Source organism: Trematomus bernacchii, unplaced genomic scaffold (genome assembly GCF_902827165.1).
Source record: "Trematomus bernacchii unplaced genomic scaffold, fTreBer1.1, whole genome shotgun sequence".
In the NCBI taxonomy this organism is placed as follows: domain Eukaryota; kingdom Metazoa; phylum Chordata; class Actinopteri; order Perciformes; family Nototheniidae; genus Trematomus; species Trematomus bernacchii.
In genome coordinates, this window is record NW_022987342.1 from 7,697,743 (window position 1) to 7,721,788 (window position 24,046).

At 42.2% G+C, this 24,046-nt stretch overlaps 2 protein-coding genes across 13 annotated transcripts in view; both read right to left on the bottom strand.

Moving 5' to 3' along the window:
- si:dkey-237i9.8 (platelet endothelial cell adhesion molecule) overlaps window positions 1-13,963 on the bottom strand; it is a 35,076-nt gene extending 21,113 nt beyond the window's left edge. For 5 of the 8 annotated variants that reach the window (XR_004555786.1, XM_034129294.1, XM_034129310.1 and 2 more), the window contains exons 1-8: window positions 13,835-13,961; window positions 13,697-13,732; window positions 6,193-6,489; window positions 5,545-5,826; window positions 4,942-5,211; window positions 3,666-3,938; window positions 2,999-3,277; window positions 292-570 (exon numbers count right to left, since the gene is read on the bottom strand). Coding sequence is in view for 7 of the 8 variants with exons in the window: in XM_034129294.1 (XP_033985185.1) it covers window positions 292-570; window positions 2,999-3,277; window positions 3,666-3,938; window positions 4,942-5,211; window positions 5,545-5,826; window positions 6,193-6,489; window positions 13,697-13,732; window positions 13,835-13,877 (1,759 nt within the window). In the remaining variant the exon portion in view is untranslated. Of the gene's footprint in view, window positions 1-291; window positions 571-2,998; window positions 3,278-3,665; window positions 3,939-4,941; window positions 5,212-5,544; window positions 5,827-6,192; window positions 6,490-13,696; window positions 13,733-13,834 lie in introns of all 8 variants that reach the window. The other 3 variants (XM_034129278.1, XM_034129269.1, XM_034129286.1) reach the window with 2 other exon arrangements.
- A 4,830-nt stretch (window positions 13,964-18,793) lies between these two features.
- The window catches only part of rptor (regulatory associated protein of MTOR, complex 1), a 219,666-nt gene continuing 214,413 nt past the window's right edge, over window positions 18,794-24,046 (bottom strand). For all 5 annotated transcript variants that reach the window (XM_034130268.1, XM_034130259.1, XM_034130240.1 and 2 more), the window contains 4 exons: window positions 22,635-22,721; window positions 22,415-22,531; window positions 22,157-22,286; window positions 18,794-21,235 (listed from right to left, as the gene is read on the bottom strand). In XM_034130268.1, the coding sequence (XP_033986159.1) occupies window positions 21,167-21,235; window positions 22,157-22,286; window positions 22,415-22,531; window positions 22,635-22,721 (403 nt within the window). In that variant the 3' untranslated portion in view covers window positions 18,794-21,166. The remainder of the gene's footprint in view (window positions 21,236-22,156; window positions 22,287-22,414; window positions 22,532-22,634; window positions 22,722-24,046) is intronic.

The window sequence follows — 24,046 nt, forward strand, 5'->3', positions numbered from 1 at the left end:
TCTGCCCCCATTTACTTAAATTCATCAAGACATATCTCAGTTTTGGGATTTTTTTAATTTACCATGGAGTGAACACATTTCTTTTGAAGAATTCAAGGTAACACAGGCTGAGGAACTGATAGAATGATTATCACATTGTGGGTGAAGTATTCCTTTAACTAGGTATCTTTGCTTTTTGTTAAATATCTCTCTAAAGAGACAGTTTTGTATGCCCCAGAGGTCAGGGTCACAGAAGTACAGGTCTGGACCAGTAGCAGTCCCTTACTGAGTGTAAAGATCGATTGGTCTCACCTTCTATGGTGACCAGGTCACTGCGGACCAGGATGTTGGCGTGGTTGATCGCCTCGCAGTAGTACATCCCGCTGTGCTCTTTGGACAACGCGGACACTTGGTAGTGTGTGTGGTTCCTGTGGGTGGTGTTGGTATGCAGCGGATGTTCATTGCCAACACGGTACCACTTAAACGTGACCGGCGGAGTTCCATTTACTCCACATATGAGGTAAAGATTATCTCCCTCAGAGATTTCTGGTAGGTGGGGGAGGACGGTCAGAGTCGGGTTTGTGAGCGGCACTGGAAAAGGGGGAGGAAAGAGGTGAGGTAAGCCAACAGTGTCTATGAGTCATTAAGACATTACAAGAACTAAATCACACTCTATCATTTGATTTAGGAATAGTATACTTATTAGTTAATTTAGATTAATAGATCAAAACCATTCTCATGTTTGTATGAGAGTTATGAATCTACCGCAAGCAACCGATTAGCTTAGCTTAGCCACCTGTAAAACATCAACAATTTTACTGTAGAAATCTGTTTCTGTTTAGATTAAACAAACTAGACCTGATGTGTTATTATTAGGGCTGTCAAGTTAACGCGTTAATAACCCGTTAACGCAAAAAAAATTAACGCCACTAATTATTTTAACGCGATTAACGCATGTGTATTTTTTGTCCTCGGCCGCCCCGTAGTTTCAGAGCGCATCGAGTTTAAAATACCATCTACAAGCTGATGCTGACAGCCCCGCTCCTGCCGCCCGCTTGTGGCAGACCACACTTCCACGCTCACCGGCAGGCCCGGACTGGCCATCGGGAGGACCGGGAGGGTGTGTGTATGTGTGGAGCGAGCGAGGCACACCTTACGCGTTGTTGTTGTTGTTAGCATCTGGTGCTAGCTAGCTGCGCTAACGGATATAAGGAGCTGTTTCAATGAAAACAGAGGAGCGACATTTCGCCGACAACTGCGCCGAGCACTTGACTTTATGCAGGTAGCCAGACAGTGGGACATTGTACGAAAAGTCAGCACACTCAGCACGGATAGTACGCGCAACATGATTGCAGCGTCCAGGCAGCTCCCGTTCGAGCATATATGCCTTGAGCTGCACATAGCTCCAACGATCCATCACAGTGTCTCCACATTCTCTCGCACGCAGGCGCACGCACACGCGCACGCGCACGCGCACGCGCACGCACACGCACACGCACACGCACACGCACACGCACACGCACACGCACACGCACACGCACACGCACACGCACACGCACACACACACACACACACACACACACACACACACACACACACACACACACACACACACACACACACACACACACACACACACACACACAGTATTGTATGAGAGATGTTCCAGGTTGAATTGAGGCGAATATTTGTAATGTTCAGAGGTTGTTGTGTTTAATATTCATGAGAATATTTGTCATTGTTCAAATGATAATAAACAAACATATAAAGCATATTTGTCCACTCATATGTTGATAAGAGTATTAAAAACTTGAAAAATATCCCTCTAAGGTACATTTAGAACAGATAAAAAATGTGCGATTAATTTGCGATTAATCGCGATTAACTATGGACAATCATGCGATTAATCGCGATTAAATATTTTAATCGACTGACAGCCCTAGTTATTATGTTAGTATAGAGATACTGCTAGGTAGATTTTGTTACCGTTGGGCAATGCCAGGCTAGCTTCTACCCCCGTTTCCTGTCTTAGTGCTAGCAAAGCTAATCGGTTGCTTGTGATAACTTAAAGGTGGGGTAGGTAAGATTGAGAAACCGGCTCGAGATACACTTTTTGTTATATTCCATGGAATGCTCTTAACATCCCGATAGCAATGAATATCTTAAGTGCTTTGACAAAAAATCCATTAAAAATGTCATCTGTGGAAGCCGTAATACTGTAAAAAGCACGACCAATCATTTTAGCCGGCCCGGCTAAAATAACTGGATGGCCTACCTGCCTGTCAGCCTTCCATCTGTGCACAAACTTATCTCGTGCCCTCATTGGTGATGTGCGCGTTCGTGTGTGTTGGAGGAGGGGCTCTGTAAGGAAGTGGCAGATTTGTTCCGGCTGTGTATTTTCTAATTCTAGCGCACTCAAGCTGGTTTCTCCAAAATTACCTACCCCACCTTTAATATATCAAACAAAAATGAGTGGTATGAATCCATCTATCTCTCGGTCAGAAAGTGATTAGTATGTTTCCCAAAATGTCAAACTATTTCCTTAAACAAAAGGGATATTTTAAGTTAAATCTCTACCTTGGAAGCAGCAGCTTGAATAATTGTTCTATGGCCGATGGGCGAACTTGATCTAGCTAAGATGATGTGACACATTAGAACGGACCAGAGCAACTAAAGAGACATTGAGGTGAGATGCTTTGTCAAATGCTGTCGTAAAGGCCAGGAACTCGAGACATAAAATGTTTTAAAAGTGCTCAGAAAATGAAAACGTGAGCATGCACAGACAATTTGACAAACTCCATCTGCTGAAAACGGTAATGTAAAAGGCTTCACAACAAGGCTCCAGTACTAAATGGATCTTGAGGTAAGATTAATTTGTCCATAGTTTTAATGTATATGGCCGCAAATCCATTATCATGCGGTAAATACATTGATTGATCTGGATTAAGCAACAATGATAAGGCAAATTAATCCATTATACATGTAAAAATGGAGGAACATACTTGTTTTTAATATTTACCTATGACTGTAGCGTTGAGTCTTTTGCTGAGTGGGGCTTCTTTCTGACTATTCCTTGCTTCACACATGTACTTGCTTATTTCATCTGACGTTCTGACGGTGACGGTGAAGAGGGCTTGTTGAAAGGGCTCTTTGACGGTGGTTGTGTTCAGTTGGTCGTACCCCAACAGCAAAGTGTAGTTTATCGGCAGACTGCCAATGTCTGACTGACAGAGGATCTTGAAGGACTGTCCTATAACCGCCCTGCCGACCACCGAGATCTTGGGAGTTGAGACAGAAACTGAAAAGAACAAAGGGAAAAATAAGACACACTGGCCAATGTCGCCTCTAAAAACTAAACCCTGAACCCTCAGGGGCTTGAGTGTATTAGTCTTCAAAGGCTCAACATTGTAAAAATAGGACTGGGCACAAATGTGCTTTTCCTAGTATGGCGGAGTCATGACCCACCAATGATTGGTTAGTACTTTTCTTGTTGGATGGGCTTTGTAGTTTGGATTGGGTTTAGGCATAATGAATAAAATTGGTTAGGGTTTGGGGTTGGATTATCATGTTAAGCCAATCCAAGGCAGAGAAGGTTGTTAAGATGTTAAGACATTAACATAGAGAGGTGTGTGTTTAAAATGGCTTTGTTAAATGCAGCCTCTGAAAGACGCATCACGTGAGCTTACCTTTAGGACGTACAGTCAGGATTTCACTGCGTTTCACTATCTCCTTGGCTTTAGCTACACAGGTATAGTTGAAATCATATAGCAGGGCTCTGCCATAAAATACTCCGTTGACTTTGGAGATCAGTGGGCTTTCGGTTGGATCAAGAGTGTATGTCAACTCGTCCCTGCCAAGTCTTTCAGAGGCAGAGCTCTCACTTCTGCAGGTTAGTGTCACGAATTCCCTTTGAAAGACTTCAGCAGGATACATGGTGAGAGTGGGCACTGAAAACAGCTCTGTGGATAGATACAGAAAACAAGTCATCATCTGCTTTCATATCACTTCATAGTGGAAATGCTTTTATTTACAACAACAAAATGTGATTGTCTGACTAATAGAGTGCCACAGTGACGCGTCCTAAAACCCGGAAGTAAGTTAGCATTTTACCACTTCCAGTTCCTTCGACAAAAACCAATGCAATTTCTCCATAGGATTTTGGAAAATAGCTCGAAATAAGGTCTGTGGTTGACACAAATTGAAGAGACAGATCACGTTTTGTTCAGACGGATAATATCCACGTGTCTACCCTACTTTTATAATTTTCTAATCATAAATCTTATCGATAGATTTATGATCGATAGATTTATGAACCGGAAGGAGTTTACTTACGGGTTTTAGGACGCGTCACTGTGGCACTCTATTAAACAATAAATAATAGAAATACTGTTAATTGGATAAAATAAATGAAAAGCTAAGCACTGACTGAGTGTCTGATAACATTTAACAACATTGTATCAGTTTTGGGGCTCCACAGGTGTAGCATTCATAAGAATATAGTAATGGATTCCAGTTGAACTGGTAAGTTAGAATTTCAAAGTTCCCAGTCCAATTTCAACTTTAACGCCCAATAAAGTCAAATGTACGCCTTGAAAAGTCAGCAGAACCTCACCAACCCAGAGCTCAAGCTCCTGGATGACATCAACCAGTGGAAGCTGAAGTAAGGTCAATTTACACCTATGTATATGTTAATAAATCAGTCATACAGAATACATTTCAACTTTTATCTGTGGCACTGGCCTTGTTGCTTCCAAGCTTACTATGGAGTTTTTATGTACAAATACAGCGTAATGCATTATTAACTGGTATTGCTAACAATGGCTAGCAAAGTTAACAAAGCTACTCAGAACTCAGTATTAATGCTAATCATTGATATTTAAGATGAAACATACATCAGTAGCTATTACACATATTTATATGCAGGCTGCAGTTTGCACACAGGTCTTTTTCCTGTCCACTCACCAGTCACTGACACCGCCTTTGTGTCAAATTTTACAACATTTCCCATCTCAAATCTGCACTCAAACTCCCCAGGGTCCTTTGCCAGAGCAACCATGCTGTGGTTGACTGTGGAGTATCCACTGCTGAGAAGCTGGTTCCCATGGCTCAGGTATAGGTAGATACTTTCCGAGCTGCGCAGTTTGCTTTTGGCCGAGCAAAAGATGTTGAGTTTGTCTCCTTCATAGATCTTGGACTCGGGGAAAATCTCTAAAACTGCTACGATGGGAAGCGCTAAGGAGACAAAACCAATGAAGAAAAAGCTCTGAGACGCCTCAAATGTACGGTGGCCCTGAAGTGCAAGTCAAAACAACATTTCACAAAACACTACAGCATTTCAGAAAACGCTACAGCATTTCACAAAATGCTGAAACGTTTTCTGAAATGCTGTAGTGTTTTTTGAAATGCTGAAGCGTTTTGTGAAATGCTGTAGTGTTTTCTGAAATTTCATTGTGTTTTATGAAATGCTGTAGTGTTTTTTTTTTTTTTAAATGTTGTTTCGACTTGCACTTCAGGGCCACCGTACAAATGCTTTGAAAATAATAGAAATGTAAAGATGCTTCTCACCTTTGACTGAAACAGTGACAGAGAGGCTTTCTTCTGACTTGAAGGACTCTGGCGTTACGAGGACAGTATAGCCACAGTGAATTTTGTGGTGGCCAGTGCTGCTGAAGTGAAGCCTGGCCTCCGCCTGGTTGGTGTTTACCTGCTTCTCCTGGATCTCTTTGGAGTCTTCGTAGAAGTAAAAAAAAAAGGATCCTGTCTCGCCGGGCGCTGTGCACGTGGCTGTTACCTCCTCCCCTTCACTGACCACACCCTTGTTAATGTGGAGAACTGGTTTTGACAGGCCTGGAGACCCAAAATGGGGGAAGATTTGCAGTTTTAATCCAACAGTAGTTCAAAAAAGTAAACAAAATTAGACCATCGTCTACCAATGTTAAAGAATGTATCCCACTTGCTGTTGCACATAAACACTAAGACTTTAATTTTGAAAAAACGGTTTGAACTTCCAAGCATGGGATTTCGATTCCTGTTTCAGTTACAATATATGGCTTAAAAAAATGCTAATCATGCCTATCTCACTGGTTTTTTAGGAGAATGCTGCCAACAAGCGTTTAAATTAACCACATTTAAAAAACAATTCTAACACCATCAAATTCACCTGAACTTCTCAAACAACCACAGATAATACTGTATCCACATTATCAAACCGACCTGCTACTGTGAGTTTCTCGGCTCCACTCGTCATGTTTCTCCGCTCAATGCTGATCTTGCACTTGTATTTGCCAGAGTTGGATACTCGGGCCTCGGACAGAGGGTAAAGCAGATCCTCTGAGGTGCTTGTGTTCTTGGAGTAGATGGTGTTGCCGTCCTTGTATATTCTGTACTCACGACTCAGCGCCTCCTGCCCAGAGCTGCTGACGAAGGCCTGGCATCTCAGAGTCACATTGGTGTCCCGAGTCACATCGGGAGCGGGCTCGATGGACAGGGTGATGTTTCTTATCGTGAATGCTAGGGAGCATATTCAAACAAATGTATTAGACTTAAAGGTCCCATGTCATGCTTTTACGGTTATTACCCGTCCCCTTGTGTGCTATGAAGGTTTTTATACATGTAAACGGTCTGCAAAGTCACAAACCCTCAAAGTACACCCTGTAGCAAGTAAAACTCTAACACAGAAAATACCTGTCTATGCTGCCCCAGAAAGCCTCGTTGGAGATTTCTCTTTTTCTTCCTGGGTACAGTGACGTGCCCATACCCAAATGGACCCATTGGTCCAAATGGACCAATCCGCGGACTTCCTCACACACACACTCAATCTTTTCTCAGCTGCAGCTCCCGCCGATTTCTCCTACCTGAGACGGCGGGACGCGGCGAGGCTGTGAGTCGGTGTGTGAGCACACACACAAACTCCCAGCCAGGCTGCGGGTGTGTGTGTGTGTTCGGGCTGGTTTCGGGCTGGGTTTCGCTGTGTCTCGCTGTCTCGCAGACGGCCACTGGGCTCATAGGGAGGGGGGGGGGGCAGGAGCTCCAACAAGCCGTTTAGGACAGAAAGTGAATACACATACTATACAGAGATGCTGTATGAGAAACCAATGTGATTTAGGAAAATTGCACAATATAAATCAATTTTAGTATACCTCAACAATGGAATTATGATCAGTAGAAATGGCCATGACATGGGACCTTTAAAGCTCACCTACGTATTATACTATATTTGAACAATATATTATAAGGCCATATCTATACAAAACATGTCTCTGAAGTGTTTTGCTCAAAATACCAAACAGATCACCCATTGTAGCCATGCCTCACACCCCTCTATTTCCAACCCAGTCTCACGGCATTTCGCGTTATAGTCACGAAATTAATTTAATATATTGATTCGTGTTCACCAACACGATTTTCGCATTTTTTTCGTGTCACACAGAACGATTTTAAAAGCAATGTATTCCTATTGGTAGTATGTTTCGTGCCTGCACCACGTCTTTTTGTCCGGTCGGGTCTTGGAATACTAGAAGCTGTGTGGTTCATAAAAACATTTTCTTACTCAATATCTTACCCTAAGCCTAACCTGTGTGTTTGTGTATTTTTGCGTAAGTGTATATTGTGTTTGTTTCCCGGGGAAAACACTCACGAGAAACACCGGCTGTTGTTATGCCTGCTGTAACGTTAAATTACTCCGTTCTCCGCTTGTAATTATGCCGTTACAAGCTTCATAGTTGTATTTATCATCTAAATTTGCCGAAACAAGTTTAATATTCTGAAAGCCAAGAATTTGTTTATTTGAAATCAGATGAAAACAAACTGTAACGGACCCTGCCGTGTTATCTATGATTACTATATGCCTTACATTCATAATTTCAGCTGGAGGGAGGGGGGCGGCGCTGCGGAAGAGCAGATTGCGAGTGAGAGGTGCCTGTCATCTTCCCTTTACAAGCTTCACAAATGTATTTATCGTGTGATTTTGGAAATAAAAGTTTCATATTCTGAAAGCCAAGACTTTGTTTATTTAAAATCAAACAAAATAACTCATCTCTCGGTTTGAGTGTTCTTTTTCTGCTTCGCCAAAAGCCACTGTGTCAAGTGTCTAGTGACTATTTCTCTTAGCGGATGCATGTCAATTTAAATCAATACAACTATTTTTTAAATCAATAAAAACATTTTCTAAATCCATAAAAGCATTTCAATTAAGATTGGAAGTCATGTCGTTACTTTGTTGAGAATGTGGCCATGTAATAAGCGGGATAATTTGCAACGACTTGTGGGGAAAAATCCTGATCGTTTTAATGAAGTTGAATACAGAATATTCATATTTGTCAGTGATTTCATGTCAATTCGGCGAACATAAACATAAATGATCGTGGTGAAGATGATGATTAAATTAGGATTAAAAATCGAGAGCCGGCTGCATTTCCTCTCGTTCGTTTTTTTTCGACTAAACAACATTATTTTGTTAAATAACAACATGGTGATGTTTGTAAATGATTACATGTCTTATTTAGCACAGACTATGATCCTATCCGTGACATATGGATCTTAACAAAGATCCGCTATACAGTAGTACCAGACATACTGTACATCCAGCTTACTGTATTGAAGTTGATTTCACATGAGCTCCAGTGTGGAACCCCACTGCACCCCCTGGTGGATCAATGATCCATTGCTGCTGGCTTCACAATAATTACATTTATTTATCATGGGGGCGGTCTCAAGTCAGACTGGGGGCAGGCTCTTCATCACTGGCCTTTCACGGGCCGTTCACGGGCCGACCACGACCCTCGCGTTTCAAACTGTCCTAAATAAGCTGCTACATCTGTACTATACTATACTATAATGCTGACAGTGGAAAAGAAGCTCATACACTTGAAAAAAAACAAAAACAACTTTCCCTTTAAATGTATTGTATCCAGCCTAAATGTTGCTTGGTTTTGAAACAAAATGTTTTTAATCTCTTCACAGTTAGCAATGATGGTTTACTTTTTAATTCTAAGCCTCATGGTCTCTGGACTGATGACAGCAGCCCAACTGAGTCATTGACTTGGCAGAATGTGAACACTTTCAGGGGCTGCTTCTCACTTCTCTTAAATGCAATCCTTGCGTCCCTCCCACCAGGGAAGCATGGAGAGACGCAAGTAAACCACGAGAAGGGAGAAGAAGCAGGGAAATTCGTTTTAAGAGCAATGGGATGTCCTTTCCTCGGAGCGTCACGTGAAGCGACGTCTGTTTGTGACGACGCCGCACAGTTGATCTTCTGACAGCAGCCAGCTCTGTCCCCGTTATTTTCACAAACACCCCCGCCTCTGTTAGTACACATTTACTGACATAAACATTTGTATCATCTGTTGTAGACCCAAATAAATAAAATAAAATAAGAACTCATTCTCAAAAAAGATAAACGCCATTCTTAAAATGTATAAACGAACAATAGTTTGATTAATATTGATTTGAGTGCACAAAAGAATGACAATTATTGAGAGAAGAAAAAGAGATATGTTATCTATCAAAACCCAGTTAAATTAACATTCATTGGATTGTCCACTTTGTTGTTCAGATATATCACATATTTTTAACTAAATGATACATTAATTGAAACAAAACACTGTTTAAGCGACCTTGGGTTGATGAAAGGCGCTATATAAATTAAAGTTATTATTATTATTATTATAAACTGAGGAGTGAGTCCCGTGAGTTTCATGTGTTTTCTGCACTCCGCTGGTAAACTGCTCTCATATCAAGAAGCATCAGATCAGTGCATGCGCTGCAGCATCCAATCAGTGAGCGATACACAGTAAGGCGGCGGGGCGAGTGGCTGAGGATTTCACCGGAGGATGGTCTGGTTGTTCCTCCATTATCACTCCTCGATACTCGGTCCTCCGGCACAAATAAGGACAATGGGACGCTACTCAAGATGGCGCAGACAAATCAACTTCCGGTGATACCGAGGACCGAGGAGCGAGGAAATTAAAATAAGAGAAGTTAGAAGCAGCCATAGTCACCTGAACTGATCCCAAGCAGCCATCAGTTTAAATGATCATGTGGTCCCCAGGTACATGCAGGCAAAAGAAAAGAAAAGAAAGATCCATTTGTTGTCAGGTTCATGAAAGTAGAAGCCGCTGTGACTGAGTGAATGAAGGAGCCACATTTTGTCTTTCAGAAGTAACTTTAAAAAGTGACAACAGTTCAGTGTTCCGAGTGTAACCACAGATAGAGAGCACCTGCTCACACGTATGTTTGAGTAGTGGTGTAAAGTAACTAAGTAGATTTACTTAAAGTGGACCTATAATGCTATATTTGAACAATATATTGTAGGGCCATACCTATATAAAGTATATAAATATAGTTTTTTTTTCAAAATACCAAACAGATCCTGCATTTTAGCCATGCCTCATTTCGCTCCATTTGCTCTTTCCAGCCCTGTTTTTGCAGGGGGCTGATTCTGTGAGCTGCAGCTGACCACGCCCCCCTGCAGGAGAAGGGAGCGTGCTCTGATCAGCTGCTGGGCTGTCAGAAGAGGGGGAGAAAGAGATCTCCGACCTCCGTGTTTTATTATATTATTATATAGAGTCGTTATTCATTTGTTTTAAAGCTCAATAAATAACAAAGAAGACCTTTGACCGGCACTTTTCTAATTTTGTCCGGAAGGTTTAAACTTTAACGGACATCTTGACCGGCGAAAGAAAACCTAACTGAAACTCTGCCGCACGGTCCCCTCGTTCCTTGGAAGAGGCGGAGAGGTGGGTGTTTGTCATCTGCTGGTGGACTAACCGGAGAGAACTACAGTGCTTGCCTCGACGGGGAGGGATTGCATTGAATTACAGCAGCGGGAGCAAACGCTTGCCTCGGGGAGGGAGAAAAAGAGCCACAGCGGAGAATAAACAGAAGGGCAACCATGGCAACCATGCGCGGGAAGTCTTCTTCGCTGCTTTTGTGGCAGACTACATCGCCACTTACAGGCCTGGCATATGTACTACAGCGTCTCCAGCGCTTTCGAGCGGCAATGGCCGGCCGTGGCCCAACCCCACATTCCCCTGATAGGTGGAGAGTTGGCCCAATAGCCGTAGCGCCACCGTCCTGACGTCAGTGAAATGTTCAAATCTGGATCAGTTTTTATCAGATCCGTTGCTGCCCCGTTTTTAGAGATTTGGGTATGGAGGAAAATAGAGAGGGTTGTGTTTTCTGACACTTGGTGAGTTCCCTGGAACACCGGGGACACATATTCATGTATAAAAGATGTACAAAAGTGCATTTTGCATGATAGGTCCCCTTTAAGTACTGTAGTAAAATATTGCGATACTTGTACTTTACTTGAGTATTTTATGCTACTATCTACCCCACTACAATTCAGAGGTAAATGGTGTACTTTTACTCCACTACATGTGTATAGCTTTAGTTACTTTAAAGATTTGGATCAATGATGTGAAATATAATCAACACTTAAATCAGACTTTAGTTAGACCTGGAGTAAATTGGAGTAATGCACAATGAGTACTTTAAGTATATTTTGATGCTAATACTTTTCTACTTTTACTTGAGTAACATTTAGAATGCAGGATTTTTACTTTTAACAGAGTATTCCTACACTCTGGTACAAGAACAAGATCTGAGTACTGCTCCCGCCTGTGTTTGAGTTTTAGAAACAACAGGCTGCTGTGACTCAGTTGAGGTGGGGCAGTAAACAAACCTGCAAAACAAGAAGAAAAAAGGGCAGGAAAAGCACTTTGTGAGACAAACAGGGCCCCCGGGGGACCTATCACCACTTCAGAGCCTCTGACTCTGCCCCCCCCCCCCCGCCCAGCATCATTCAGCAGGAGCTGGCAGCGCCGATGATGAGGTGAATCAGAGGGGCCGGGCCGAGGGTCCGCTGTGTGAATGATGGCAGAAACACTGAGCCAGGGCTGGAGAGTACATCTACTCAAGAACTGTACTTAAGTGAAACATTGAGGTACTTGTACTTTACTAGTATACTAGTATTTACTTAGTATTAATACGTACTAAGTTAAAAATGATTTGGTGCTTACAATGGGCATTGCCAATACTTTTGTACTTTAACTTGAGTAACATTTTGATACCAGGAGCTTTACTTGCAACAGAGTATTCCTCTGGTATTTGCACTTTTACTTAAGTACAAGATCTGAGTTCTTCTTCCACCTCTGGTTATTATACTTAATTAATGTCATGCTACTTTATTACTATAAATCGACTACATTTCAGTGCGACCGGAGCCACTGGATGTACAGCTATAATTACTTTTCAGATTAAGATGTCACATTAAACACATTTGATCGCTTATATAGTTTGGCACATTATTAAACATTAAACCAGTTATTCCCTTACAAGAAAAGCCAAAGAGCAATTGACCAAAATTCCCCAGTAGGTTCATTTTAATGACTGTTTAAGACCCAGAAATCTCAAAATATAAGATGAGAGAACAGTGGATCAAACTACTGTACTGTATGACGTAGTTAAAATGAGCTCCACCACACAGCTGCAACAACAAAATGAGTTTAAATGATCGAAGAATGTTATACGTCATCATATATCAGACAGTGGGATACTTAAGTACTAATCCTTCAGTACTTTTACTTAATAGAGAACATAAATGCAGGGCCTTTACTTGTAATAAATTATTTTCAGTGGTGGGTACACACATATTTTAAGTAAAGTAAAAGAAGTAACACCACACTGTAGAAATGATCAATTATTAATAATGAATTCTTCCAAGATTCTCAATCATTCTTATTTTCCAAATATACATCTCTTCTAAAACCTTTTTCTTTCTATTAAACAACATATTGATGCTGATGGACAGTAATCGTTCACACAAACTTCATCTGTTGAAAAACCACACAAATAAAAGGCTACCATAGTTCTGGCCTACCAATTCTATTCATGAAACATATACATATATATATGTAAAATATATATATATTTTTAACTTGTTATTCTGGAAGTCACTGATAATTAGGAAATAACATTATCGTAAAAAGCGTTTGTGTTTAGCGTTAATACATTTGACATCTTGTTTTAAGTTTGCTGTGTGTGTTTTCATTATTGCAATCAGTTGATAAAATTGTTTTAATCATAATCAACTCCATAATCTTATAGTTTTTATTCTTCATTTATGCCTAGATTTGCCACACAGTCTTTATTATCACAAAGCATTATACTGTAGACACTGAAATTAGCATCTCTATACTGAATCCAGAATCCTTTTTGTTGTTTTCGTCAAAGCATCTCAGTACACCTTCCACTAAAATCAAAGATATTCTTTTCCATATATATTTCAAGAAAAACACAGACCAATCCAAATACGGGTCATTATTTAAACCTTGATCCCGGCTCGGACGATGCCTCCATCTCGTCCACTACAACCCACCCGGCTGACTCATGCCTTCCATCACCAACCAACTCCAGAGGACGGGGGGGGCGTGTGACACAGCAAACCAACACTTTCCTAACACTCCCTGCCACAGCGTTTCCACCAGACAGCAGCGACCACACAGCTCTGATAACAAACACCACTATTTTCCACTGACCATGTGTCTCAACTAGAAGTGTTGCCAACAACTGAATAGAAAGTTCAAATTCAAGGTCAATAAGTCTGACAATAAATAAAACACTGGGCATTTGTAAACCCCACCTTGTGTTCCAAACTATTCTGTGGAAGTCATTCAGTCAGAAAAGTAAAGTGTGTTTTATCTTAGATCATACTTACATCGCTGTGCCGTCACCACTCTCCCTGAATGGAAGTCTTGGAGATAAGAAAGTAAAGCACCAGGTTAGAAACAAATCGATCATCACCTCCACAAAAAGAAGTCCAAAGAAGCAGAAGATAGAAGGTCAGTGATCTTACAGCTGGACAGGAGCATGGAGGTAAGCAGAAGTAGAAGGCCCATCCTGTCTGAGGAACTCTGCTGGCTGTCCCGCTGGTTACCACACTAGTGACTCTGCTGGCTGTGTGTGGGGGGCAGATCTGATTCTGATGGGCGGGAGCGGACATTAAGGTGGTGCTCTACATCAGCCAGTCAGTGGTCAGCCAGCGGTGGCGGTTATCAACCCCAGCAGCCGTCGGCTTGGCTTAATTTGCCAGGAAGTGAGTGTTGTTTCCTCAGGATGTCCATGCCTCCCGGCTCTTTTGCCGTTGTGGAATGTTCTGCAGGTCTCCTTCATGTATGTGTGTTTGTGTGCGTGTGAAATGGTAGTCACAATAATGCTGTATTGCAGTACTCAGGCCTTTGACCTCTGACCTTTGCTGGCAGAGCTGTGCAGGTAGAGAGGTGAACAAGACAGGGATAACCGCCTTTGTTTAGCATAGCCCATTTCCTGAAGGGAAGATAATGGATGAGCTCAGCTACTATGGAGTGTTTTTACAGACATAAATCTCAGCCGGGCTCTTACAGGACACAGGTAGGTGGAGCTGCAAATATCTTCCCTTCTAAAAGGGTTACATTAATAATCTTTTTTCTCAAAGTAATGATAAACCTGTGAGTTGGATGTAGAAAAGTCAGAATCAATATAGATGTTTTTTATTTTAAAGAAAATTCAGATTGAACATAGTAAAAAACTGTAAATTATAGTGTCAGTCCAAAAATTCTTTTTTACTTAGAGTGAAAACTACCCTTGGATGATGGTAAGGTAGACTAAAAGCTTTTGGAATCCAAAGTACAACATATAATAAGTAAACTCCACCTCTGAGGTGATTTGGGTGTAAATGGGGGTTTTACCGTTTCTCTGGAACCCATTGGTCGATTTTGGTGATTGACATCTCTTTCTGACCGTTAGAGCCAATAGAATCGAAGGGGAATCTCCCCACTCACACACATGGTAAAAACAAAAAGGTGAGGGCTTCGCGCATGCAGTTTTGCATCAGAGCGAACCTATACTCTAGCTCTGATATCTGGAAACGGAAAAGCAGGTTTATTGCTTATGGATTATCAGAAATCATTTCAAAGGGACACAGACACATTGGATTAACCTATGGATTAACTTCAGCAGCATTGAAGACCACTTTTGACCAGACTACGACCAGAGTTGGGTGTAACGGACATAATAATACTTTTGTCGGTAACGGAGTAGTGTAACACGTTACTTTTATAATTCAGTAATCACACTACAGTTACTAACATTGCCCCGACACGCGTTACTTCGTTACTTTTATAAAATCAGTCATAATCACACTGACAGACAAGAGGGGTTTCCGCAGCAGGTTTATATGTACGTAATCTGCGCGACTTGCGCGTCCACATCTCCACGTGCAGTGCTGCATAAACATGGCTGAGTCAGCGATAACTTTCGAGGGGTGGAGGTATGCCCATTATTTTGAGTTCGTCCGAAGAATAGACAGGAATGTGATGGTGAGGTGCAAACTGTGTCCAGGCCAGAAGCTGTTATCCACTGCTGCAAACACCACGTCAAACCTCAACAAACACCTGCAAAGAACACATGCTAAGGTGAAGCTAATAGCTAAGGACCCCCGAACCCAGAGTGAGGATGTTGTGAGTGTGCCGCCGCCGACTCCGAAGCAGCACAAATTAGAATTTGGAGGACCGGTAACCAAAGCCGAGATGGACAGGCTTGTAGCATCCTTCATAGTAGAGGTAATGTTGCCCATTTGCACAGTGGAATCACCATCGCATCGTTCAGAGATATACTGCGCAAAATACAGATAGCAGGAGACAGAGGACAGCCATAGTCAGAGCTATCTGGATCAGTCTTATGCGACAATGGAAACTGAACTAAAGAGAACATTTGAAACTTTAGCAGTCTGCGTGATCTGCCTGTAGGGAGGGGCGGGCCGGCCCTGCGAGTAAAGTAACGAGTAAAGTAACGAGTTACTTTATGTAGAGAGTAACGAAGTAGTGTAATATATTACTTTTTTTTAGTAACGACCCCATCTCTGACTACGACACAGGTAAACCATGTTAGCGTTTTTAGCTACCTAGTGCCATGTTTTGATGTCTGTTTTTGTTTATGAAGTCGCGAGTTCGTATCATAGAGTGATAATGTATGTACCCATCGATTCTGTGTCATCTCACGATGTGAAACGATGTGTTGGATGTGCAGAAAAGATAAATAATAAGGTTTTATGAGTGAATTTCGGTGCAGTAATCTGTTAGCAATTTTCTCTCGTTGCTAATTCAGAGGCTCAGCGTCTTTGATTTTTTTTTTTAAATGATCAGTTAGATGAGTTTCTTCCCGTTACATGGATATAAAACATTCATAGTTTAAATATTAAGATGCCCTCAGACACTGTTTCCTCAGATGACGTGTTTTTCCCCCCGACATCGGGGGTGCGGTGTAGAAGAGGTTAAAGTATTTTATCTTTGCAAACTTCTTTTACGGTCAGCCAACCATCCAGCCATCAGCCTCCTCGCAACAGGCTAATCACCTAGCATCACGCTATCTAGCTAGATACCAACCCAGTCTCACGTCATTTCGTGTTATAGTCACGAAATTAATTTAATCTATTAATTCGTGTTCACCAACACGACATTCGGGGTTTAGCCCACAGTTCATTAAGGTACATTAAGGTACCGGGCGCTACAGTGGACATTTCTACTGCAACACTCCCCACACGCACATACACAGTACACCTGCGACTGTTACAATAGGCACTTTCACACCGCAGTACTTTTCCCACTTTAGTTCCGATATAGTTCCGAAATGTTGCGTTCACACCAAAAAAATCCGGAACCAAAATGTGTTCATGAGAACCTTTTTACCCCCCCCTATACTAGAGATCAGGTACTTTCATGGGAGAAAAAGGTTCCCATTTCTGATTGGCTGGGCGGATTGCAAACCACGCCACGTAAAACTCGTTGACAATTTACGTGGGCTGGTCTGGGTGAGATTCCAGGGCTGTGTTTTAGTCCCAGTCCGCCCCTGGGTGGCAGTATACGCCGTGAAGTTGTTTGCGGCCTGCCAGTAAACCCAAGGCAGAAGAAGAAGTGACGTCAGCGGCTTCATTTGCCTAATCCACCCTCAGGGACTTATTCCGGTGTGAACGCGATCTGCTCTTCCCAGTACTTAGTTCATCAGAACCAGGGGCGTTTCCTGGATCTGGACACATTCGGGGCTTAGCCCACAGTTCATTAAGGTACATTAAGGTACATTAAGGTACACCTGTGACTGTTACAATGAAGGCTCGATAATCAGCTCACCCCGGTGTAAGCAGGGGTAAAGTGCAATTTTTTACAAGTGGGGGGTGAACCTCCTCTAGGGGGGTCCTCACCTCCTCTAGGGGGGTCCTCACCTCCTATAGGGGGTCCGGGGGCATGAAGATTTTTTTTTTTAAATTGAAGTTAAAAGCATCAATCTGGTGCACTTTGAGAGCAACATTAAGAGATATGGATACATCTTTCAACACCCATATGAAACAGAACTGTAAACAGATTTTCTTTTTCTTTATGGATATTTTACAAATCACTCCCCTGTGACTGTGTAATGTAAGGTAGCTTCTAGCTTCATGTCGAACACTGATAGTAAGTCAACATTTTCCAGAGAGCTTTCTTTGAAATCAACAGGTAACGCTAAAAAACATAACATTTATATTGTATGACAAAGTGTTAATTTAATATCACTGGCTAGCTATAGCTACTTGCTAACGGTTTAGCTTACCCGCGCGATTCAAAGTAACGTCAACAACGTATCTGTAATTTATGCTTTGCTTACATGTTCGCATAACTTGGAAGTTTACTGACATTTACATACCTTGTTTACCTGACGCAAGTGGTGGCTCTGGGGTTGTTGTGTGAGCCACCACTTGAGAATTGTTGTATTTTTTAAGAAAAAATGTTCTTATGTCCATCTTCAAATACTCAGAGTCCGACTGACAGTTTAAACATTGTCACAGGATAGGTACCTGTCAGCCAATAAGATACGTTTATTTCCATGCAACTCTCTGGTGATTGGTCTGGTGTCTTGCCTCTGTTGCATTCACCGAACACGCAAAATTACAATCCTGCCGTCCTCTCTAGTGTCATGATGAGGTTCAGGTAAAGCACGGTTAATGTATTATAGACAGTATTGAGGGAGAATTGTCCGGGGCTAAAGAATACACATCCGGGGCCAGGCGACGCGCCTGATTGGAACTTAAGAGTTCTGCTGAACTTAGTACTGGGAACTAAGTACGGCAAAGTACTTGGCGTGAAAGCGCCTAATGCTTCTAAAATCGTTCTGTGTCAGAATACTGAAATCTGTATTTTTTTAAATCTGTTTTTCCTTCTAATTTGTTATTATTTACATTTCTTTTAAAATCGTTCTGTGTGACACGAAAAAAATGGCGAAATCGTGTTGGTGAACACGAATCAATAGATTAATTTCGTGACTATAACACGAAATGCCGTGAGACTGTTGTAGATACAGCTAGCTGCTACAATGTCTTTTTCATAGGAAGACATTAGAGAATTTAACTAGCTAGCTGCTACCGCTAACACTGTCTCTTCCCTTTACAACTGAGTAATTCATCCTGACTCACGATCAAACCAAGCAAATTAGCTGGATAGTGAGGTAACATGTTTAACACTGTTAACATTAATAAAAGGAGAAGTCAGTTATTAATAATTTGGAGCAGTTGGTTGATTTAGAATTACTTTACGAGTGTTGTTGCTTAAGCTAACTGGCTACATTCAGGTACAGTGATGGTTGGCTAGCATGCTGGGTGCACGTGATTAGCTGAAAGATGTTGACACTATGTATTTCTCTCATGGCTTTACAGAGCACAACAACGGTCCAAGAATACTTTTTTTACAACACAGACTATAATATAAGAGGAACAGAGATGATTGTTTTAATGGCATGAAAGGACACAAAACAGTGTTGTATTTGGTTTATTTCATCTCCCGTCTCATAAACCAGTCAGCAAAGCAGTCTATGTTCACAGACAAACCTGATTGTTTTCATTTTTCCTTTACTACTTTGTTAAAGTCTTTCTTTTTTCTCCAGATCTAAAATCTTAAAACTCAAAGCAGGATACTTAGAGATGAATGTGATTCTGAGCAAATGGGCCGATGCCAAAATACAGTGTGTTGGTTGAGTGAGTCAGTGAAGAAGGGTGAGATAACCACGCAGAGAGTCAAAGAGCTCAGTGATGGGGTGACTGGGGGACTAATGTGACTGCAGTCGAAACTGTTGGTGTGTGTTCCTGTTCTGTTCCACAAGTCCGTTCCTTCTCCTGGGAAACGGCTGATGCAGAGGGGTGATTTGGACGTGGCAGGAAAGAAAGGAGGGGGCAGCTGTTGGGGTGTGTTTACAATGAAAGGCGGGAATAGCAGGAAAGATTTAAATATGAGTGTGTCTGTGTGAGGGTAAGGCTGTCTTCTCCCCTCCACCTCACTGAGGGTAAGGCAAACAAAATGTCAGCAGAATTAAAAACATACAAATTACAAAACAGAAGGAAAAAAAAGATTGAATTAAAAAAAAAAGTTAAATAAGCAAAGCTGCAGCCCCACAGAGGAAGACCGTCGATGGTGATACTGCACGAAAAACACAACAAGGGTCCACCTTCTAACAAGAGAGGCGTCTTACTGAACAGCACCACAGTGACAACAATGTCCAAGATCTCTGCAGCCGGTCATGTGACCGAGTTCACTTGTCCGTCACGCTGAGACACTGGGCCGGTTCACAGGTGCTCGACATGGGTTTGAGGAGGCTCACAGAAAAAGTGAGCATGTTCAGGTACGCAGTTAAAGCTCTGACAGATTAACATGCAATTCATTTTTTGTGTCCATCTTTGCTTTACAAAATCAAACCAAACAAAGCCTGGCAGTAAAATCAACACTAAAGATGGGAAAAACAATAAGGCTCTATCAAAATAAAACATGATCTATACGGGGGGCGGATGAGTCACTGAACATAAAGATCTCCAAGCCCACAGAGCCGTGTGCGAGAAGGTTGTGTTAACCGTTTGTAAAGCTGCCCTGCAGTTAGATCCAGGGTCAACATTTAAAAAAAGGGATTTTGAGACCAGTGTTCAGGTCAAAAGAAATACTTGAAGGGTTTCTCCTGCCATCTTTTGATTCCACATGTGGACATGAGATTAGCAGAAAGTTGAATCAGTCACAGGAATATAAATTACATTGACATATTTCCTGTCACTGTGAGTAGATGGGGTGATACCTCCTCTGATTGATGATGAGTCAACGAAAAGTTAGCGGAACCTGGAAGTGGGTGTGTTTGTATTGCTATACTGTGGCACCTTTAATGCTGTGGGGGGGGGGGGTTCTAGGTTTCAGGGAGGAGCTTGAGGCAGAATCATGGGAGGGTTTGTATTGCTTTGCAGGGCGGGTACCGCAGGCTAGCTGGCGGACTGGATGCTTAGAACCAACTCCTCTCACTGTGCTCCAATGAGCGTATGTATCATCCTGGGGCCAATAAAGGATTTCCCTTTTTACAGGCGACACCTTAAAACAACAAAAACAGTAAAACAACAAAAAACACCCCCCAGAAAAAAAGGAGCTTGCATGGAAAATATGATTCTGTTTGGCACGCTGGGGTCAAGGAAGCAAGAAGGAGAGCTGTGGCACGGGAGCAGGCATCTTTTTTTTTAAGTCCAAGGCTATGAGGACTCACTGTGGGGCACATCTGTGCTAAAATACACTTTAACACACAGACACTCGTCACGTCCGCCTGGTGGGGGGGGGCAGCGTCCTCCCTCTCTGGTCCGTCCCTGCAAACGTCTCGCTCCGAGTGCTGCGGCTCTGAGACGGACATTAAAATGAATGTATAAACACACCGGGGCCACACTTGTGTTTCCTGCCCCAGTGAAGGTCTTTGAACAGTGTGTTATCCTCTGGGTGACCCCCCCCACCACCTCCTCGGTCCACAGTTGGTTCAGGTAATGATGCTCGCTGTGCGCCAGGGAGGGGGGGTACCACTCCTTTTAAAATAGAACCTCTATTCTTCTGTATACGCTATTTAAATATACACACTCCTCAGCACAGCCAAGTCTACAATCATTAGCTTCATAATAAGAATATGAATAAACAGTGAGAATAATAATATATATATATATCTATATAGATATATATCGAGTTTTTGTCAGCAGCCATCACTAGAACATTCAGGGTGGTAATTGCTTATGTACAACAAAAAACGTCTTTTACATCCTTGAGCTCGAGGCTCAGGGTAGGAAGTCATATGGGGGGGTTGTTTTGGGTTGTTTTGGGTTGTGGTGAATGCTGGTGTGTTATCTGAGCCTCTTCTCTGCTGAATAGATGGACATGTAGTAGTCGTTGCTGCCGACCGCCAAGTGGGGCTGAGTGGAGAGAGGGAAGATTATTACAGGAGGATAATGTGCGTGCGTTCACAAAAACTGAGCAGAGGGTAAAGTGTGTACTGAAGAAAACAACATATGTCGAGTGGATCAACTTAATAATTGGTGGCAGTGACTCTGGCCCAAGGGAGTTCACTTGGGAACCAGAGGGTCGCTGGTTCAATTCCCAGGAACGAACCAAGTACGAGTGTGGACTCACACTTTAAAGGTGCCAGTGTCCCTCCTGGGCACTTCCGAGGTGCCTTTGAGAAAGGCATCCGACCCCCACACTGCTCCCTACATATATACAGTATAGATGCTGCCCACTGCTCCATGTATTAGGATGGTTTAAATGCAGAGTCTAAATGTCCCTGTGTACGTGTGGTACTTTGCACATGTGTGACGATTTAATATAGACTCAACCTGAATCCTCCACTTCCAATTTTTTTCTCCCATTTCCATAAAAAGAATAAAAAAACAAGTCAAGTTATAAATGTCATAGATTAGGAAGTGGTAGTTGTGATTTAGTTTAAAAAAATATATATATCCATAATTACTTTGTATCTACAGTATCTACATACAGGGCCTGTTTGCAGTGGGAGAGCGCTATTGTGTTTGAACTCTTGACTCAGTAGTTTTCTAGAAATATTGGTTATTTTTTAAATAAACAGATCAAATCAATAAATCATTAACAAAGATAATTCTACATTTTTCATATATTTTTAGTTTCTGTGACATTTGGCCTTTACGCCCTAAAAAGTATTACAACAACAAAGGAAAGTGGTCTTTCCCCTGGAGCTACTCTATACTATACATTAAGACTTTCTAACACATAATACACATTTTCAAAATATCATTCATTATTATACATTACTACCCAAACTTTGAAATGTTTGAAGCTCCCTGCCATGCGGTGTTATTTACCCAGTGAGGATGGAAGGCTAGACAGCTGATGGCCCCGATCCTCTGCCCCATGAAGCCGTCGTAGTATTTAATGTTGCTGATCACATCTCCGTTAGCGTTGTACACGGCTATGAACTGGTTCATCGACCCGCTGGAGAGAAGGGGAGACACAACATCACTTCAAACATCTGCTGTGTGTAACACTGGACGTCAAGTAAAGTAAACACATAGTTAACGATATTGAACTTAGTGAACCTGCATGTACACCAACACACTCACCAGGCGAACAGGTTGGCCTGAGGGTGGATGTCCAGGGCCGTTAACCCCTTCACTGTCTGCAGTACGTTGACCGAGTCCGGTGACCGCGGCTCGAAGAACCGGACGTCTCCGTTAACACTGGGGGGGGGGGGGGGGGGGGGGCCGCCAGAGTCAGTACAGGCAACAACAGTTCAACTGGAACGTCTGCATGAAATGTTACATGAGGAAATAACAGGCATACCTGACACTGATAATATGTCCGTCTGTCTCCTTCTGCAGATGAGCTTTGACCACCCAGGCTCCGTGCTCCCTGTAGGTCATCACGCGGCTGCGGACACACACACACACAGTGTTGAATGCCAAACTTCTTCGACTTACCTTGTGGTAATAGTCCTGATAATAGGGCAACACGCACCAACTAAAGTGGTAGAGTTTTATTTGTTGCTGTGATAAGCAGAAGAGGCAATGATACAAAAATAAAGGGTCTGGTTCAAATGTTAAAGCTCCCATGTCATGCTTTTCCGGTTATTACCCGTCCCCTTGTGTGTTATGAAGGTTTTTATGCATGTAAACGGTGTGCAGAGTCAAAACCCTCAAAGTACACCCTGTAGCGAGTAAAACTCTAACACAGAAAATACCTCCCCAAAACGCCTCGTTGGAGATACGTCACTGGCCATTTGATTCTTCCATTTCGTTCCGGGTACGGCATGATGTCAAGCGGTACCCGGAACGAAATGGACCAATCCCGAAGAGCCGTTACGTTACGTCCGCGGAGCCGTTACGTTAAGCTGATTTCTCCTCCCTGGCTGCAGGCTGATAACAGACAGTTGGGATCACGGCAAAATTCTCTCTGCAGACCCATTCTCTCTGCAGACCCATTCTCACAGCGTTTATCAACCTTTTCCTTACTCAATATCAAGCCACACTTATTGTTTTTACTTCGGATGTGACTTTGTGTGTGCTCAGGATGAGTTTGGCTGTGTTTCGCTATGTATCCTAAACAAGGAAGCAACACCTCCACGGAGCTCAGCGCGATTCACAACGTCCCGACCAATCAGAGCACACTGTGCTCACAGGGAGGGTGGGGGCTGGAGCTTTTGGAGCTACAACGAGCCGTTAAAGGCAGAGAGTGAAATTCAGTGAATACACGTAGTTTACAGAGATGCTGTATGAGAAACCAATGTGAGTTTGGAAAAATGCACAATATAAATCTATTTTAGTATACCTCAACAATGGAATTATGATCAGTGGAAATGGCCATGACACCTCTCCTTTAAAATAATTACTGTAGGAATACTGTTAAAATGTGTTGTTCTAATTACATGTATTTTAACTTTGGTTCTTCTTTGTGTGTGGGTGACTATGAATTGGTTGGCTCTTCTTCTTAGGTTTTCGCTGTCACAGACACATTTTTAGTTCTGAATTTGATTTACCGATTCTGCAAGCTCAATATAAAGATTTGAAAGAAAAACGTTTTTAAAAAGTTTAATTTTTGAATAATTGTGTATTATTTTAGAATGTAATTTAAACAGTGTTTCACCCTGTTATGTTAAGCTCTTCCTCTCATGTTCACGTGGATTTGGGATTACATTCTTATGTAAAACAACTAAAGATAATCCAAAACAGCAGTCTAAAGGCCTTTTCCTTCTGCTG